Source organism: Rattus norvegicus, chromosome 15, assembly GCF_021556685.1.
Source record: "Rattus norvegicus strain SHRSP/BbbUtx chromosome 15, alternate assembly SHRSP_T2T, whole genome shotgun sequence".
Classification (NCBI taxonomy): domain Eukaryota; kingdom Metazoa; phylum Chordata; class Mammalia; order Rodentia; family Muridae; genus Rattus; species Rattus norvegicus.
This window is the reverse complement of record NC_141548.1, coordinates 39,156,637-39,175,000: the sequence shown is the minus strand read 5'-3', so window position 1 is coordinate 39,175,000 and position 18,364 is coordinate 39,156,637. Positions and strand designations below refer to the sequence as shown.

At 39.4% G+C, this 18,364-nt stretch overlaps 1 protein-coding gene across 5 annotated transcripts in view; it reads left to right on the top strand.

Annotated features, from left to right (window-relative positions):
* Positions 1-18,364, top strand: part of Kpna3 (karyopherin subunit alpha 3) — a 74,083-nt gene that overhangs the window by 43,023 nt on the left and 12,696 nt on the right. For all 5 annotated transcript variants that reach the window (XM_087586135.1, XM_087586132.1, XM_087586134.1 and 2 more), the window contains 8 exons: positions 6,200-6,289; positions 6,469-6,498; positions 6,588-6,640; positions 6,756-6,851; positions 10,597-10,682; positions 12,535-12,621; positions 12,971-13,140; positions 14,091-14,135. In XM_087586135.1, coding sequence (XP_087442261.1) covers positions 6,200-6,289; positions 6,469-6,498; positions 6,588-6,640; positions 6,756-6,851; positions 10,597-10,682; positions 12,535-12,621; positions 12,971-13,140; positions 14,091-14,135 — 657 coding nt within the window. The remainder of the gene's footprint in view (positions 1-6,199; positions 6,290-6,468; positions 6,499-6,587; positions 6,641-6,755; positions 6,852-10,596; positions 10,683-12,534; positions 12,622-12,970; positions 13,141-14,090; positions 14,136-18,364) is intronic.

Here is an 18,364-nt window from a genome sequence, read left to right as displayed (position 1 = left end):
GAAGCAGAAGCTCATCTGAATATGCTCATGGATGCTGACATCAACATTTAATCATCTCCTCACTCATCCAGGAAGAGGGGGAGATCAGTTACTACTGTACTTTATTGTGTTCAACCAAATCACCATGTTACAAAAATAGCAAGCTGCCATAATAAAAAATAAGGCTCCTCTATCCAGCACCAGATAGCATCATTTTACTTTCAAGCCTAGAAATTGCACACTTGTATATAAACCAATCGAAGATGAGGATTGAGAGTTCATCTTGGTGGATTTTTCCTTTGATGAATATGAAGTGTCCTTCCTTATCTTTTTTGATGACTTTTAATTGAAAATTGATTTTATTTGATATTAGAATGGCTACTCCAGCTTGCTTCTTCTGACCATTTGCTTGGAAAGTTGTTTTCCAGCCTTTCACTCTGAGGTAGTGTCTGTCTTTGTCTCTGAGGTGTGTTTCCTGTAGGCAGCAGAATGCAGGGTCCTCATTGCGTATCCAGTTTGTTTTCTATGTCTTTTTATTGGGGAGTTGAGGCCATTGATGTTGAGAGATATTAAGGAATAGTGATTATTGCTTCCTGTTATATTCATATTTGGATGTGAGGTTATGTTTGTGTGCTTTCATTCTCTTTGTTTTGTTGCCAAGACGATTAGTTTCTTGCTTCTTCTAGGGTATAGCTTGCCTCCTTATGTTGGGCTTTACCCTTTATTATCCTTTGTAGTGCTGGATTTGTAGAAAGATATTGTGTAAATTTGGTTTTGTCATGGAATATCTTGGTTTCTCCATCTATGTTAATTGAGAGTTTTGCAGGATACAGTAACCTGGGCTGGCATTTGTGTTCTCTTAGGGTCTGTATGACATCTGTCCAGGATCTTCTGGCCTTCATAGTTTCTGGCGAAAAGTCTGGTGTGATTCTGATAGGTCTGCCTTTATATGTTACTTGACCTTTTTCCCTTACTGCTTTTAATATTCTTTCTTTATTTTGTGCGTTTGGTGTTTTGACAATTATGTGACGGGAGGTGTTTCTTTTCTGGTCCAATCTATTTGGAGTTCTGTAGGCTTCTTGTATGCCTATGGGTATCTCTTTTTTTAGGTTAGGGAAGTTTTCTTCTATGATTTTGTTGAAGATATTTACTGGTCCTTTGAGCTGGGAGTCTTCCCTCTCTTCTATACCTATTATCCTTAGGTTTGATCTTCTCATTGAGTCCTGGATTTCCTGTATGTTTTGGACCAGTAGCTTTTTCTGCTTTACATTATCTTTGACAGTTGAGTCAATGATTTCTATGGAATCTTCTGCTCCTGAGATTCTCTCTTCCATCTCTTGTATTCTGTTGGTGAAGCTTGTATCTACAGCTCCTTGTCTTTTCTTTTGATTTTCTATGTCCAGGGTTGTTTCCATGTGTTCTTTCTTGATTGCTTCTATTTCCATTTTTAATTCCTTCAACTGTTTGATTGTGTTTTCCTGGAATTCTTTCAGGGATTTTTGCGATTCCTCTCTGTAGGCTTCTACTTGTTCTCTAAGGGAGTTCTTTATGTCTTTCTTGAAGTCCTCCAGCATCATGATCAAATATGATTTTGAAACTAGATCTTGCTTTTCTGGTGTGTTTGGATATTCCGTGTTTGCTTTGGTGGGAGAATTGGGCTCCGATGATGCCATGTAGTCTTGGTTTCTGTTGCTTGGGTTCCTGCGCTTGCCTCTCGCCATCAGATTATCTCTAGTGTTACTTTGTTCTGCTATTTCTGACCGTGGCTAGACTGTCATATAAGCCTGTGTGTCAGGAGTGCTGTAGACCTGTTTTCCTGTTTTCTTTCAGCCAGTTATGGGGACAGAGTGTTCTGCTTTCAGGCGTGTAGTTTTTCCTCTCTACAGGTCTTCAGCTGTTCCTGTGGGCCTGTGTCTTGAGTTCACCAGGCAGGTTTCTTGCAGGGGAAAAGTTGGTCTTACCTGTGGTTCCAAGGCTCAAGTTTGCTCGTGGGGTACTGCCTAAGTCCTCTCCGCGGCGGCAGCAACCGGGAAGATCTGCGCCGCTCTTTCCGGGAGCCTCCGTGCACCAGGGTTCCAGATGACGTTTGGTGTTTTCCTCTGGCGTCTGGATGTGCACAGAGTGCAGTCTCTTCTGGTTTCCCAGGCGTGTCTGCCTCTCTGAAGGTTTAGCTCTCCCTCCCACGGGATTTGGGTGCAGAGAACTGTTTATCCGGTCTGTTTCCTTCAGGTTCCGGCGGTGTCTCAGGTGCAGGGGTCCTGCCGCTCCTGGGCCCTCCCCTACGGGAACCCAGAGGCCTTATACAGTTGCCTCTTGGGCCAGGGATGTGGGCAGGGGTGGGCAGTGTTGGTGGTCTCCTCCGATCTGCAGCCTCAGGAGTGCCCACCTGATCAGGCGGTGAGGTCTCTCTATAATCCTATTCTTAAGGAGCAGGAAGATCCCTACAAATTTGCGCCCAGCCTGTTCCAGTCAGTGAATGCTAGGCTAGCTGGGCTACTAGTGAGATTGTCTGACAAACAGCAGCGGCAGCTAAAACACAAAAAGGGAACAATGAGTGAAGAGGAAAGTAAAGCTTGACAACTGAGGGTTTCCAAACCTCCTGAGTGATGTGAGCGTCAACAAGACCTCAGTCAGAACCTGTGGGATGTGGTTAGTGCTGCTAGAGTTTAAACAGTTAAGGCAAGGCTGAAGTAACAAATATTAGGAATTCTAAAATTTTAATTCTCAAATTCTCATTTCTGTTAATTTAAATACAGCATAGACTTAAGAAAATGAACGTATCAGGTGAAACCAAGTACTTCAAAACAGTAGTCATTGTCTGACATGAGAGTGGTTATTTGTTAATTATATCTGGGGTTAGTAATTAATGATTTAGGGTCGTCTGGATGAGACCTTGGTTCTTCTCCACATAGCCTAGCCCTCCATTGTTCAGGGTGTCAGAAAGGACCTTAGGAGATGACAGTCTCCACCATGTAAGTACTGTCAGGCTTTCTGGTTTAGTGTCCCCTGCCAAGGCAGTGGCACAGCCCCACCTCTGCTCAGCACACCGTACTACTACTAGTGTGGAAACGGGGGGGGGGGGGGGGAGGTCTGTCACTTAACCACCCACACCTAGTGAGAGGGCAGTGTAGGTGTGGATTACCCCTTACGACTGAGCAAGATAGAAAACCTGAGCAGTCCTAAAACAAACCGATCAGTAGCTAAAAACTACTGTAATTTTTTTTTTTTGCAAGACAAAAGTAGTATGGGTACTCACAGCAGACATCAAAGAAATAAGTAATTCCAGTTCATTAAATGACTTCAGATTAAGAAGACACACTTCCCAGTTCCTTATGAAACAAGAAAAAAACCATCACCGAGCATTGAATGGTGCTTGTCATCCAGCTCCACTTGGGGAGAGAGAGGAAGAAAATTCTAAACAATCTTAATAAACTGAGTCCAGTAATATATAATTTAGAAAATTTTAAGAATGCTTGTTCATGAATTAAAAGGGTAGTTTAACATTGAAAAATGGATTATTTTGCCACATTTGCAGAGGAAAGTGCGAAGTTGATAAAAGAGTTACATAATTTGATGAAACTAAATATTTACTCATTATTGAAAAGAACCTAACAACTTAGATATAGAAAGATTCTTTCTGCCCAATATAGTGGCACATGCCTTCATCTTGGCATTCTAAAGGCAGAACCAGCCACTTCTCTCTGAATCTGAGGCCAGTCTAGTAGGCATAGCAAGTTCGAGGCCTGTCGGGGTCTACTTACTTTACCTAGTAAGACACAGTCCCTCAAAATAAAAGTATCAGGAATGTTTTTCCTAACTAGATAAGGATACCCTTAACCTATACAACACATATGTAATGTCCACGTGTTGTCCTAAGAGTGGGGAATGTATATCTGTACCCAGAAGAGTAGGAGTAATGGATAAGATTCCCAATTGGCTTTGAAAGCATAACTTTTTTCCGGTGCTAAGAAACTGGACTAAACCAGAATGAAAATAGAAAGGATCAAGGTTAGAATAGTTTGGGGAAGAGGTTTCTAAACACATGACTGAAGCAACTTAGGGGAAAGAGAGTTTATTTCATCTTCTAACTTGTAGGCAGTTACCTGGGGAACTCATTAGGAACTGAAGTAGAGGCCATAGAGAGGTGCTGCTTACTTATTGGTGTATACCTTATAGCTTGCCCATCCTGCTTTCTTAGAGCATCAGAAACTACCAGCCTTATGGGTATCATTGCTCAGTGTTCAGTGACCTGAACCCTTTGAAATTAACTATCAATCAAGACAGTGCCCTATAGTCTTGTCTCTAGACAAATCTTACGAAAATATTTTCTTGACTGAGAGCTCCTTTAGTTTGTATCAAGTTGACAAAAAACTAGCTTGTTTTGAAACTAGCTTGTTGAAAGTTGATTTGTTTAAACTTTTAAATGGAATAAGTTGTTAGCATTTTTGAAACAATTTCAAATTTGTAGTTTGAAAGTTAAAGTTAAAAGAATAATTAAAAAACCACTGTACACCCTTGTAATACCTAGTTTCTTTAGATTGTTATGTGCTACACACATACGTCTTTCTTTATACTAACTGCAGGATTTCCTATTGCCTTTAGGATATCAACTCATATTTCATAAAAAAGAGACTTTTATGTAACAGCACACTTACATATTAATGTAGGATTATGTCTAGTCAGTAGAGTCAACTTAAAATTTGCAAAGTGTAAGTCAGACAGCTGATTCAAGACAGGGGCTGCACTTTGTCATGGAGCTCTTCCCCAATCTCTCTCATCATCATCTTCAACGCATGCAGGCTTTCTTTTTTTTTTTAAACCCTCTTAACTAACGGAAGATTAGAATTTGTCTGATTTTCACTAACAGTGCCAAAGGGGTATTGTTTTTTCCCTATAGCAGACTAGGAAGCACACAGTTAATCTCTGTATATTGGTAGTATATTTTGTCAGTTGGCCAAGAATGCCATCTGAAGGCTACATGTATGGCTTAGTGGTAGAGTGTTTGCCTAGCATTTGCAAAGCCTAGGTTCAGTCCCTGGTAACCATCTCATAACAAAACAAAACAAAAATCTACCATTTTCTTTATTGTATGTTAGTATATAAGTATGTATTCTGTGTGAGGCCACTTGGAGTATATAAATATCAGTGGCTTTGCCATCTATGAAATATTGTAGTTTAAAAAAATAAGTAGTTTTGGTTACTTGTGTAGTTACTAAGAAAGAATGATGTTATAAAAGTGGGAATGTGCTAATGACTATATAGATATCACTGTGTTTAAATGTGCTGGCTTATACACAGAACAAACGTTAAGGTGCAAATGTGTGTGCAGTTTTCATTTTTTGTTTGATTCTAATTTTGTGTGAATATTAATGCCTCTTTAATAACTGCTGTAATCAAATACATTCACAATATTGGCTCTAGAAGTGTGTTCACATTTTAAGTTGAAAAGTTGCTTGCTGTCAAATAATACTTAAAATAGCATAGTTACCATTCAGAACGATTTGGGTGCCATAAAATGGACAGTGGGAAGAATTCTTGTTTTCTGAAATTCGTGTAGCAAGAGTTTAATCTGGGCTGGCAAGATGATCAGGCAGTAGGTGTACTTGTAGCACTGGAGGCTCAAGCCTGACGACCTGCTCTCTTAAGTGGAGAAGAGAGAGCCAAATTCATAGATAGATAGATAGATAGATAGATAGATAGATAGATAGATAGATAGATAGATAGATAGATAGATATGCCAAATTCATAGATAGATAGATAGATAGATAGATAGATAGATAGATAGATAGATAGATAGATAGATAGATAGATATGCATGCACTGTGACTCATGGGCCTAATAGTAATGATGCTGATGATGATAGTATTAGAAGAAGATAAATAAAAGTTTAGTCTGAAATTTAAGTGCTAACTTCATATAGTCTTATTCCTTATACCCCCAACTTGCAGTGAGGCATTGCTATGTCTCCTTAAGCTGTTCTTGTTGTCTTCTTAATAATTTCAGGCAGCTGTTAGCAATAGGTAGGTAAAAACTGCTTGATGTATAGTACTGTACCCCAGTACCACAGTGTTGGTCTAAACAGGTGGTGCTTAGTGAACTGGGGGTGGGATTACACAAGCAGTGGAGTTAAGCCAGGTCATTGTTAATTCTTGCACCCAAACCAGCTTCATTTTAACAACAGCCTTCATGAGTTCTTAAGCTTTTATTGATTGTCTTTCAGAACAAAAGAGACGAACACTTACTGAAAAAGAGAAATGTTCCCCAAGAAGAAAGCTTAGAAGATTCAGATGTTGATGCTGATTTTAAAGCAGTAAGTTACCTGTGTTTTTATAATGTACCTGTAAATATTTTTTGTTATAACCAGGGGAACACTATTTTAAACTTAAGAAAAAGTTAATAATGGAAATGGCATGTTAAATCATTACCAGATAGACTAATAAATAGTTTTGTTAATATTCTCTGCTGAACTATCTTTTCTTTCTCTTTAAGCAAAATGTAACACTAGAAGCTATATTACAGGTACGTTATTAATTTAATAGTGTCATTCTGAAATGTTTGAAACAGTCTCTTTGTTTTTAGATGTCTGAAATATACATTTGTTGTTGCAGAATGCTACAAGTGATAATCCCGTAGTCCAGTTGAGTGCTGTGCAGGCAGCAAGGTAAGCGGTGATCTGTATCTGCCCTGGCTGTCACAGCTTACCATGTAGAAGTGGGGTATGCATATGTCCATACTTTGGGAGCCATAGCCATTAACTTCTTATTTTCTTTTTATAGGAAACTATTATCCAGTGACAGAAATCCACCAATTGATGACCTAATAAAATCTGGGATTTTACCAATTCTAGTCAAATGTCTAGAAAGGGATGATAAGTAAGTTTGAATTTGCCTACTCACTTTCTTCAGTAACTTAAAATTTAAAATTCATATTTTACCAAAGGGATTTGTTTTATTTTGAGATGCTGTAGACCAAACTCCTGCCTTGAACCTTCAAAGCAGATTCTTTACCACTGAGCTATCTGTCTTAGCCCTCTGTGTTTTAAATTGTCATATTTCCATGCAGTTTTCTTCCCTGGTGATAGTATTTAAACATCACAAATAGTATTTGAGTCACCATTTGCCTATGAGTCTATATATAGATTAGCCTCATGACTAGTCAGCATGAATGGTTTCCAGACCATGTGACTTGTCCTTACCCTGGGAATAGTCCAGCTGATCACTGACCCTTTGGCCAGTCTTTAATAGCACTCCAGCCGTGGTTAGTTATCCCATGTCAGGCGAGGGTACTCTGCTTACCCACAAGAAAGGGAGTGTAGTCCTTGGCATCTTGGAGAACTGCTGTCCTGTTTCTGTTTATGTATAGACATCTCTCAGGGCTGCCCATTAAACTCCCTCAGTTTGAATTAACATGATTTGGAATCCAAAACTCTTTAAAACTAATACTGATTCTACATATAGACTGAAGTGAGATATTTTGCCGAATGTCCCCCAAGAATTTTTTAATAGATTAAATAAAAATAGTGGTACATGGGCTGCCCCTGAAGGCTGTCTACTTAAGAACACGTATGCTTCCATGGTAGCTGCAAAGCTCCCTCTGCCTCTAGGCTTCCCTGTGTCTGTTAATGCCTTCAGGATAACCTCACAAAATGTGCCTTACAGGGTGAAGCAGACACTTCCTTTAAAGAGCGAGCCCAATTTTGAGCTTTCTATTGTTCTCTCTCTGTCTTCCATCCGTAAACTGTGGTGCTTATCTGTAGTCAGCCTGGTGTATGTGTCTGATTGGTCCTGCTGCCTGTCTGGTCTATATGTATCTGAATGTCTGGATCTGTCCATGTTCTTAACAAAGGGCTTTGCTCTGTATCGATTGAATAGCACAGAACACAGGCATTGGGAAGGGGGTGAGGAATTGTCTACAGAAATCTTTAACAGATCTGCAAAGGAAAGCGTCACTTCACTGCTGTCATCTAACCCAGGCAAACAGCACTTGAAAAAAACACATTACCAGGCCATATTTACCAAGCCAAAGGATTTCCAACATTTATGGGTATTGGTGGTATAAGGTTGTTTTCAACCTGTTACACACACACAGGGGTGGGGGAGAGAGGGAGAGAATATGAGAATGGAAAGGGTATGGAAGTGTATATAACCTAAAATTAAAGCTATGCTTTAGTTTAGTTTGTGTGGAAAATCAAAGACATGGTGAGGTTAATTACGTGGTTTTCTTAAAGGTAAGTTTAATTTAAACAGGTTGAGTACATAGTAGGATGGTAGGCTAAGGGCATAGTCTTAAGTGATCTCAGGAGATAGTAACTACAGTGTGAGGTCTGTAAATCCTAATCTCTTTGGGATCAAGAGATATTTTCATTAAAATGTACTCGATATCTTAAAACCTGCTGTGTAGTTTCCATATCAGGGTTTATTTGAGTGAAGATAAATTTTATTCTAGTTATTTAAAAGATTAAGTCCCATCTTACATCTACCACTAAGCCTCCTTTTTGTTTTTGGTTTCTGGTCTGTTCCTCCCACTCTTGTCTGTTCATTCCAGTCTTTGACATAGATTTAACAAAAAAAATAGGACAAAATATAAACAACTTAACAATAATTTTAGAACCATCACCCAACCTGTGGTATGGCTAGAAAACTGCCAGTGCTTTAGGTAACGCTTTCATGCTTTCTCTGAAAAGCTGTGGTAATAGTGTAAAGTGGTCACCTTAGACTTACAGCCATGTCGACCCTGGTCTGACTGTAGATGAGGTGTTGATCAGAACACAACTGAGTTTTGAGCCTCAGACATTTCATCTGTAAAAATTAGGTGGTTCTGAAGAAATGTACATAGTTCACACAAAATATTTCGTGTTGTTTATTTGCTTCATTCAGCTGTTTTTATATCTTGGTGTTCTGGGGTTTTGTTTTGTTTTTTGTTTTGTTTTGTTTTTGTTTTTCACATGACTTTTGGAAGCTTTACCTTGGCCCTGCAGATTTATTTTTTTTGTTATCTTCCCATTTTCCGGCTCATGGCCCCATTTCCAGTATTTTGTCAACACTCCTTAACTGCTTATTAACACTTCCACTCCCAGTTTGTGGTAGTACGTATCATCAGTCACTCCCATCTCATGAGCATCCTTTTAATGTCCCTGGCCCCCAGTCAGCCTTTCATACCTTCTATTCCCTGCCTTGTGCCAGAGTTGATGGTGTCAGCTCCTGTCTATTCTGCTTTCTGGTTGCTCTTGCTGACATGGAATGTGCATTTTCATCTATACTGCTGCTGGATCCGATCATTTGTTTTCCTTACTCTCTTATGTGTTCATATAGATGGATTTGTCTTATTCCCTAGTTTGTGTTCATTTTAGTTTTCTTGCTAGCTATCTGCCTTTCTACTCCAGTGTTCTTTCTGTCATTATATTCTTCTGTCTGTCTGTGTTGCTTCTTTTTAATAGGGTCTCCCCTATACCAGTCTTTAACCCCTTTTATCCGTTTTACATGCCATTGACTCTGACTCCAGTCCCTACGTTCCCACCCATTACTGGATCCTCATACAGGACAGGCAGGTGTTCCGACCCTGGGCTGTATCTCCTGCCGTTGCTTTTGCTTTTGAGATGTGGTCTTACTCATTCACTTGAGTGGGCGGGCCACTTTGAATTTGCTCTGTAGCTCAGACCATCCTTTGCTTCTTGGTATCAAAAATTTTGCCCTTATTTTTTTTCTCATTATTTTTCCTTTTGTCTGTCTGTCTGTCTGTCTGTCTGTCTGCTTGACTGTCTGTCTCTTTTGACCCACCCCACCCCCTCTTTTTCTGGAGACAGGGTTCTTACTGTGTATCCTTGGCTGGCCTAGAATTCACTATGTAGACTAGGCTAGCCTCCAACTCATAAATATCCACCTGCCAAATGCTGGGGTTAAAGGTGTGTCTTAATTACCACGCCTGACTTTACTCCACTTTTCAGTAGAATAAATTCTCACTTCTCAATAGAATAAATTCTAAGTTCTGAAGCTTATGTACACAGTCTCATTTTTGTACATCTTAACTTTCTTAATCTGCTTTTTATTAACTGTACATCGTTCCACCTGTGATATCCTTTTTAATGTAGATTGTCAGTGCCTACCATTTAAAATCCAATTTAGGAAAGCAGATTTGCTTTTTACTTTTTTGTTAACTCTTCCATGACTGACTCAAATTATAATGCTTTATTTGAGGAATTAGAACAGTTTGAAATCTAGCCCAGATGGTGTAGTGGACTCTGGTGGGTCACCGTTTTAAGACTAGTCTGGAGTCTGCAGCTGGGATTAAAGTGAGATTATAAGGCCTTTGGCTGTACAGTGGTAGTGCGTTGGTTACCCTGTAAAAGCAAGGAATATTCAGGACATCGTCATGATTTGTTCATTAGATGTCTATGGGCAAAGACCAGTCAAGAGATGTGTGTGTCTGGTTGCTGCCCCTCTCTGTGGGCATAGAGAAGGAAGGCAGTCTGTAGCACCTCTCCCTGAGAAGCAGATAGATACCTGCAGCTGCTGTTGGATATAGCAACGTGAAACTCAAGGACCAAGTAAGCGATCGAGGCTCACAAGGTATGGCGGGGGTTTCCTCTCTAAAAAGGTTTTTGTTTTTCCTTTTCAACAGCCCTTCATTACAGTTTGAAGCTGCTTGGGCCCTAACTAATATAGCATCAGGAACTTCTGCACAGACTCAAGCTGTTGTACAGTCTAGTAAGTCAAATCTTTTTCTTAAAAATGATTACAATAGTTTTTATACCAAAAACTGAATTTTATCTTAGAATATTTGGAAGTGTGTATAATTTTTTTATGTTACTTTAATGATTTTTTTTTTATCTTTGGTATTAAACTGCTACAAAATAATTGTAATTTTGGAACAAAAAAGAGAATAGACTATATTTCTTGGTAGAGACCATATCCTAGTAACAGGACTTGAAATACCTTGTCTTTAGTACCTTCTAAGTATGTGGAGTAGCTTAGGCCTTTCATGTTACAGCATATAGTTGTTTTGGAGTAGGGCTTGGTGGGGAGGGTCTTGCTGTGTAACCAGATCTGATCTTTGAGCTTTCTATGTAGTTCCAGCCTGACCTTAAACTCAGGATACCCCTGCCTCAGCATCCTGAGTATTGGCGTGACAGGTGTGTTTTATACCTGGCTCATACTATGTTGCCTTGGCTGATCTGAAACTTGTTATATAAACCAGGCTGGCCTTAGCCTGCCTCTGCCTTCTGAGCGCTGGGATTAAAGGCATGCGCCCCATACTTTGCTTATTCCAAGTAAGTTACTATGATTTGTGGCTGAAGCTACTACAGCTCTTAAAAACGTTTCCAATTTGGTGTTGTAATAGTGAACTTGTTTTTAATAGAAATTAGGAGGTAAAGTTAACAACATAGCCTTTTACTTTCATCCTTTCCATTTTAAACTGAATTTACCATGATAGAAAGTAAAAATGCCTTGAATATTAGTTTTTTAAAAAGTTTTGCTTGAGTTGACCATGTGTCCCCAGTTTAACAATCTAGAAGAATAAAGCAGTGACACCTGTGGAGTGGATGAACTTGGAAGTTAAGAAGTGAAGGATGTGATTTCATTTCTCTGAAATGTCCAGGATAGACAAGTCCATACATAGGAAAGGCAAGCTTGTAAATGATTGCTCATTTGGGTAACTGAGTAATAGAAGAGTAAGTGGATGTTGATTGTAGAGATAGGGGAGCTCCTCCGGGGGTGATGAACATGTGAAGCTGGATTGTAGTGGGGACTAGTTCTTCAGAAGAGCTAAAAGGTACACTTAGAGTGATACATATGCTCTGTTGAAGGGTGGGGTCATTTGTAATAAAAAGGTCAAGGTCAGTATCTAGTGTACAGGTAAAGCTAAATAATCCAGAGCTAGCACAGAGTAGAAGGTTAAGAGAAAGTGAACTCAGTGCTGAAGGTGGATGTAAGGCGTGAGAGAAAGTGAGGGGCTAGAGAGATGGCTCCACAATTAAGAGCTTGGTCGCTTTTCCAGGAGGCTCAGGTTCCATTCCCAGTATACATACGGCAGCTCACAGCCATCTCTAACTCTAGCTTTAGGAAACTAGACACCCTCTTCTGGCCTCCACAGGCACTTGTGGTGCACAGACATATACATGCATGCAAAACACCCAACGCATAAAAAAATAATAAGTATGATTGCTTTAAATTATTTGGTAAATCTGATTAGTTGGTTCTGGTTAAAAGTGTCTTAGGCATTGGAACTACATTGAAAGTAGTTAAGTGTTAGGCTTTCAGAATACATGCTTGGGATAGGAACTTTTAAAAAATGAGTTACAGGGAAGATGTTGTGCTCTTCTTTAATGGCATAGTTAATGCCATAGCAGCATGCTTCAGGTTCTGTTTGATGCTGTGTGGCTCAAGTATTACCAAGTTAAAAGTACTGATATTACTTATTTCTATGTATCCATGCCAAGTTTATGCAGTGAACTGTAATTGGGCAATTGTAGTGTGTTTCTGACTCTTGACTATTTTATTAACTTACTTGATTGAAATCTGTGGCTACATTAGATAACCCATTTTTCCTTACACACAGATGCCGTACCACTTTTCCTGCGACTCCTCCATTCCCCACATCAGAATGTTTGTGAACAAGCAGTGTGGGCTTTGGGAAACATTATAGGTAAGTTGAATTTAGGTTGAAAGCCTTTAGTTGAGAACATTAAATTAACTTTTCTCCCACATTGGCATAGCCATTACACACTATGTTTCCTCTGAATTTCATGTGAGTTGACTGTATTCATAAACTTCTAAGGTGGCACTGAAGTGTAAAAGCGTAAAAGGATATGTCATTTGTGTCGGTAATGGTTAAATTTGTGTTCCCCAAATCAAAATCGTGGGAAGCAACACTTGATGTCTGACTGGTGAGGAAACATAGGGCATCAGTGTCCCAACATGAGCCATTGCACACATTTCAGACTTTCTCATCCTGACTGTGATTTTTTTTTTAAATACAATTTTCATTTCTGTAGGTGATGGTCCTCAATGTAGAGATTATGTCATATCACTGGGAGTTGTCAAACCTCTTCTGTCCTTCATCAATCCCTCCATTCCCATCACCTTCCTTCGGAACGTCACATGGGTCATTGTCAATCTCTGCAGGAATAAAGACCCCCCACCGCCTATGGAGACAGTTCAGGAGGTAAATGCAGACTTGTAAGGCGAGATGGTTGGTTTCCCTGTGTATGCTTTAGGCTTCTTGCACAGGGAATATGATGAACATATTCTGACGTTGTTAAAAGTATGAAGAAGGTTCCTGTGTTTTTAAGTATAACACACCATATGTCAAAGTATAGTGTTGTTCAGCAGGAAAAGGAATGTCGTCTGAACATGCTAATACTTATTTTTTAATGATGTTTCATGAGGAGAACAAATTCAAATAAGGAAAGGGAAGAAGCTGGTTTTGCAATACTGCCTTATGGATTTCTTACGCTAAGAAATATGCAAATAATTTGAGTGACTTTGCATTTAGCCCATTGATTTCTGACAAAATTGATGTTCTTGGAAATGTGGCATATGCTAAATTTTTAAAAATCCTGTAAAACATATTTACTTAACTACAGAGTGAGTAAATCTGTCTTTAGCCAGTATTTGAACCTTTTGTTACCACACTAATAGTATGAGTCCCTAGGAGCCATTTTCCATTTGCTGTACATTTGTGAAAGGTCTGTTAGGACTGTTTACCTTTTACCTTGTACTGGTTGCAGTTTTCTGGACTAAAGCTCTTTCAAGCAGCTAATTGAATAAAAATTCAGACGAGGATGACTGGGAACTAACTTCTCTGAGCTATCCACAGTGTGTGCCTGTGTGCTGACATCTCCATTCTGCTCACCTGACATTTTATGTCACAGTTGATGTTTCTGGAAGTAATTTAATTTCTCTTAAGGAGTATTAGTCCCTGTCAGATTTATTTGACTCTTTTAATTATACACTTTTTGGTTTTTCAGATTGAGTTTATTAATTTTTATTCTTAAAAAATGTTAAAACGTTTTCACATTGTATTTTAAGTAATTACTGCTTTGTGTGTCATAGTTTGTTTTTGCAAAGACATGTCCATCAACTCTGGTGTTACTGTTTATCTTGTTTCCTCAGATTTTGCCAGCTTTATGTGTCCTCATCTACCACACGGACATAAATGTGAGTAAAGTGGTGTCAGTGTGGGACTTGACTCTTGATGGGACCACAGGGGTTTTTTTTAGATGAGTGCTGAGTCTGAGTGTGTGTGTGTGCGTGCGTGTGTGCACGTGCATGCTCGCATTGGGGTATTGATGAATGAGAGTGAGTTTAAATCAGATTGATGTAATTTCTGTTTTTAATTTTTTTGTCAGAGAATGCTGTTTTCATGATCCTCAGAGTGATTAAGGATAGCAGTTTCTCTGATTTCACTTTCCAAAATTTCTATTGAAGTAATTTTTTGAGGGATTTCTCTGCCCCACTTTTGCACATTCTGCTCCCAAGAAAATGATACAGAATATAATGTATTAGTAAAGCTGTCAGCACTATGCTGGGCAGGTTCTGAGCTTTACCAATTCCACCCTGTTAAAACCCACCTGAATGCTCTGTTACTTACCAAATTAGTGTCTGCTGGGCTGCTTCTGCTATAGTTGTCTGTCCTCAGGGCAAACATCTCTTCTTTGCCATGTGCTCGTGGTTCATCCCAACTAATGGCCACCTCCCTCTCCTTTTCTTCCTTCTCCTTTGGTCCTTACCTGAGTGCCCCTACTCAGTCTCAAGTCTCGCCTTCCTCTCTTTCCTGTCTAGTCACAGTCTCAAGCATATTACTTACAAATGAGAAATTATTAGGGAACATTCTTTATAGCACTCTGGTCAGTACAATGCCCATGTCCAGACTGTCTGATCTTGAGGCACAGAACTCAGTATATGAATACACAGCACACAAGACCAACTCCAAATTTCAGTCACCTATAATCAACTACAATCTTAAAATGTTAAATCAAAAATGTCAATAAATTACCAATGTTTTAAATAATTTTATAGTGTATGGCTATAATTGCTCTATTTTTCAATTATTGTTTTAATCTGCCTATTTTATAATTGAACTATCACAGAGATCTGTGTCTAAGAAAACATTATAGCCAGCCTGGGGTGGCATATTTCTTTAATATCAGCACTGGGGAGGGAGAGGCAGGTGAATCTCTGAGTTTGAGTCCATCCTGGTCTACAGAGGGAGTTCTAGAACAGCCAGAGCTACACAGAGACCCTGTCTTGAATAATCCCCCCTTAAAAAACCCCAAACATATATACATACACACATACATACATACATACACACACACACACACACACACACACACATACATATAAACATACATATATTCATTCATTCATACATTCATACATGCTGCCTTAGGCATCCTTGTGGAGGTCTTAGAACTTGTCCCCACAAGTTTGAGGGAACTGTTGCAGGGTTTTTAAAAGTATTGATATTTACAAAATGATAAATGTTTATAAGCCACTATAGTCATACAGTAAATGATGGCTGTGACAGAATTGAAGCCAAACCCATGGCCTATGTCCTGATCTCACAAACACACAATCTAGTGTGAAAGTATAGTAGAAAGATAACCAAAGTGCTGGCTGTGGAAGCACACATGATTTTTATTTGGCGAATTTTAAAAAAAAATCACCCTGTGTAGGGCTACACACAGAATCCTGTCTCAGAAACCATACCAAACCAATGTAAGCAAATGTGCCGAATGTCACCAAGGAAGAAGTAGCATTCGAAGTGAACATTGTATGAGCCATGAGTGATGATGTGCTCCTGTCCTCCTAGCACTTGGGAGTCAGAGGGGGAAGGAACAGGAGTTTTAAGGATAGCTTGACTTATTTGAGAGCTTGTTTCAAAACAAAGCAAAGCAAACAAAACACCTTATAGCTGTTGCATTGTAAGTAGAAGGAAAGTTGACAGAAACAGTCAGGATGATGCCCATCTTTGGTTTAAATATGTAGAACACTTTTATGCACATATGTCAACACTTTTAGTTTTATAAAGTCTATGAGACAGTATTTCTGTCTGAAGTCTTGGAGTTGTTTTGAGTAGCTTTCTTGCCGGTTGAACATCATTTGAGGAGCACTAGGAAGTGTATTGAAATCTTGACTCCATGGAGGTTTTAGAGAGCACAGGTAGGTAGTAACTCTAAGGCTCCATGTGGACTTTATCTGCAATCTTGGCTCCTATGTTTAAAAACTTTGGAGATTTGCCTGGTAATGAGTGAGGCCTATAGAAGGATTTTGGATGGATAAGTGACAGATACATTTATATACATTTATATGAGAATCGATATTTGTAACAGACTGCTGAGAAAATGTCTGACTTGTAGTGGGGACGTTTTATATAAACAGAGCTATTTTCTTTTCATAATAGGCTTGAAGTATGGACAGTACTAATAGGAACAGCTAAGGAAAGAGACGTGACTAGAATTTAGAACTTGTTCTGTGACAGTATTTTCCAGTATAGATTCCAGAATTATAGACTGTGAGGGACTGTTGAAAACATGGACATTGGATAAGACATCAGAAGCAAAGCTGTATTTCAGAAAAAGTGCTAACATTCTGCCCTAAGGAATTTCTTGAAGCTTTGGAAGCAAGGAATGCAGAAGCAGCAAATCAGTTTAAGGAGGTAACACATGTTAGACCACAGACCTGCAGGCTGCCTCCCTCTCTCTCTGAAACCAGGCCACACCCTCTGCTGTGCTCCCTTACAACCAGGGACTAACAGATACCTGCTATGTCTCAAGCCTCTGCAGGGAGAGCAAGCCCTACCTACCACCCAGTAGAAGGTTGGTAAGAAAGCACCCTGTTGTTGTCTTACCACCCCTTCTCTAGCAGCTGCAAGATAAGTTCATGGTTCTACCTACTACCTGTCTGTGTGCACAGGTCCTACCGCACTGACTCACATGTTAGGATGTCTGCCCACTCCTCTGGCAACCTATAAGAATCAGAAAATTACTTTGTTCTGAGGATTTTTCTTTTAAGACTCTTTGGGACCTCTGTCATAGTTTGTGTCCTTTAACTTTCCTGCTGAGACTCTTTTGGGAATTGAAGGGGAGGCTCTCTTTGTTGAAGGTCCCACCATACTGCCTGCTTATGCTCTGTCTCCTCTACTTCAAGACCAACTCCATCTCCCAGCCGCATTTGTGGTTGTGAGGCTTTTTGTTGTCCCTTTCCTAATTAATAAAACTCATTCTGAAGGATATTCTTATGCCAGCCCCTCTTGACATATAAAATTTAAATTGGATAAGATGGACGTATTGTAGGTCATTTAGGGCCTTGGATAAAATACTAAGAGTCACATAGCCTCTCGTTGATAGCAAAGTTAGGAATTAAGTGGTTAAAATTGTATTCCGTATTCATAACTCACACTATAAGGAAAGTACGATTTCAGGGGGGATTGCACAGTTGAAAATGCAGGTTGGTGGTACATTTTGGTAGACACAATTAGCTAGTGCTGTGTTAAGGATTAGGAAAAGTGGGGGTGGGGTATGCTTAGATTGAGATGTATGGTGAGAGAAAAGAAGTCAGGACTAGCAGCTTTCTAACTTTAAGGATTTAAGGATGCATATGGTCGCATACACATCGATAAAAAGAAGCACAAGACAGCAGACCAAAGATGTGTGTGATGACAGCCAGTGAGTGTGAGGGAGGACAGACAGAAGGGCTTATGGGAAATACTAGGTGTGGTCTGTTGTGAGTCACTAAAAACCAAACTGCATCTGCTGTTGGGGATTACAGGACAAAGTAGAGGGTCAGTTCGTGTGTTTTCTTCTCTGTGGTGTTGCTGACAATTGGTTTGCAAGTGTAGTTTTAGAGTATCTGACTTTCTTACCAGTTTGTAATGTGTTCACAGACTGTTCAGTATCACATAACAACTGGTACCAACCTAGCCTCTATTACTAGAGAAACAACAGACTTGATCAGTGTTAGCACATAGGTTATATGCTGAGACCTGATATTTAGTGACCAGTGACTTTGTTTTGTGATGATTGGTAGAATGACTCGTGACTCAGAAAGCTGTTTATACTCGTGCTCGTCTTTACTCAATCTAAGGATACAGGTTAGAAACCACAAGGCTTTCCAGTTCAGTGGATAAGTCTGTATCTGCTGTTTGTTTTTGTTGGTTTGTTCTCTTTCCTACTGCTGAGCATTGGTAGCAAATGCCCATAATGCCAACACTGGGAAGTAAAGGGAGGAGGAGGATCGGGAATTACAGCCAGCCTCAGCTATATACACCATGTCTAAAAGATAGTAATGTAACAAACCTGTACAAATACCGTTAGCTTTTGAGATATTTTTTTCTTGTAATGGCAATTAAAGGATTGTTTAGTGAACAGTATAGTTTTATTTAA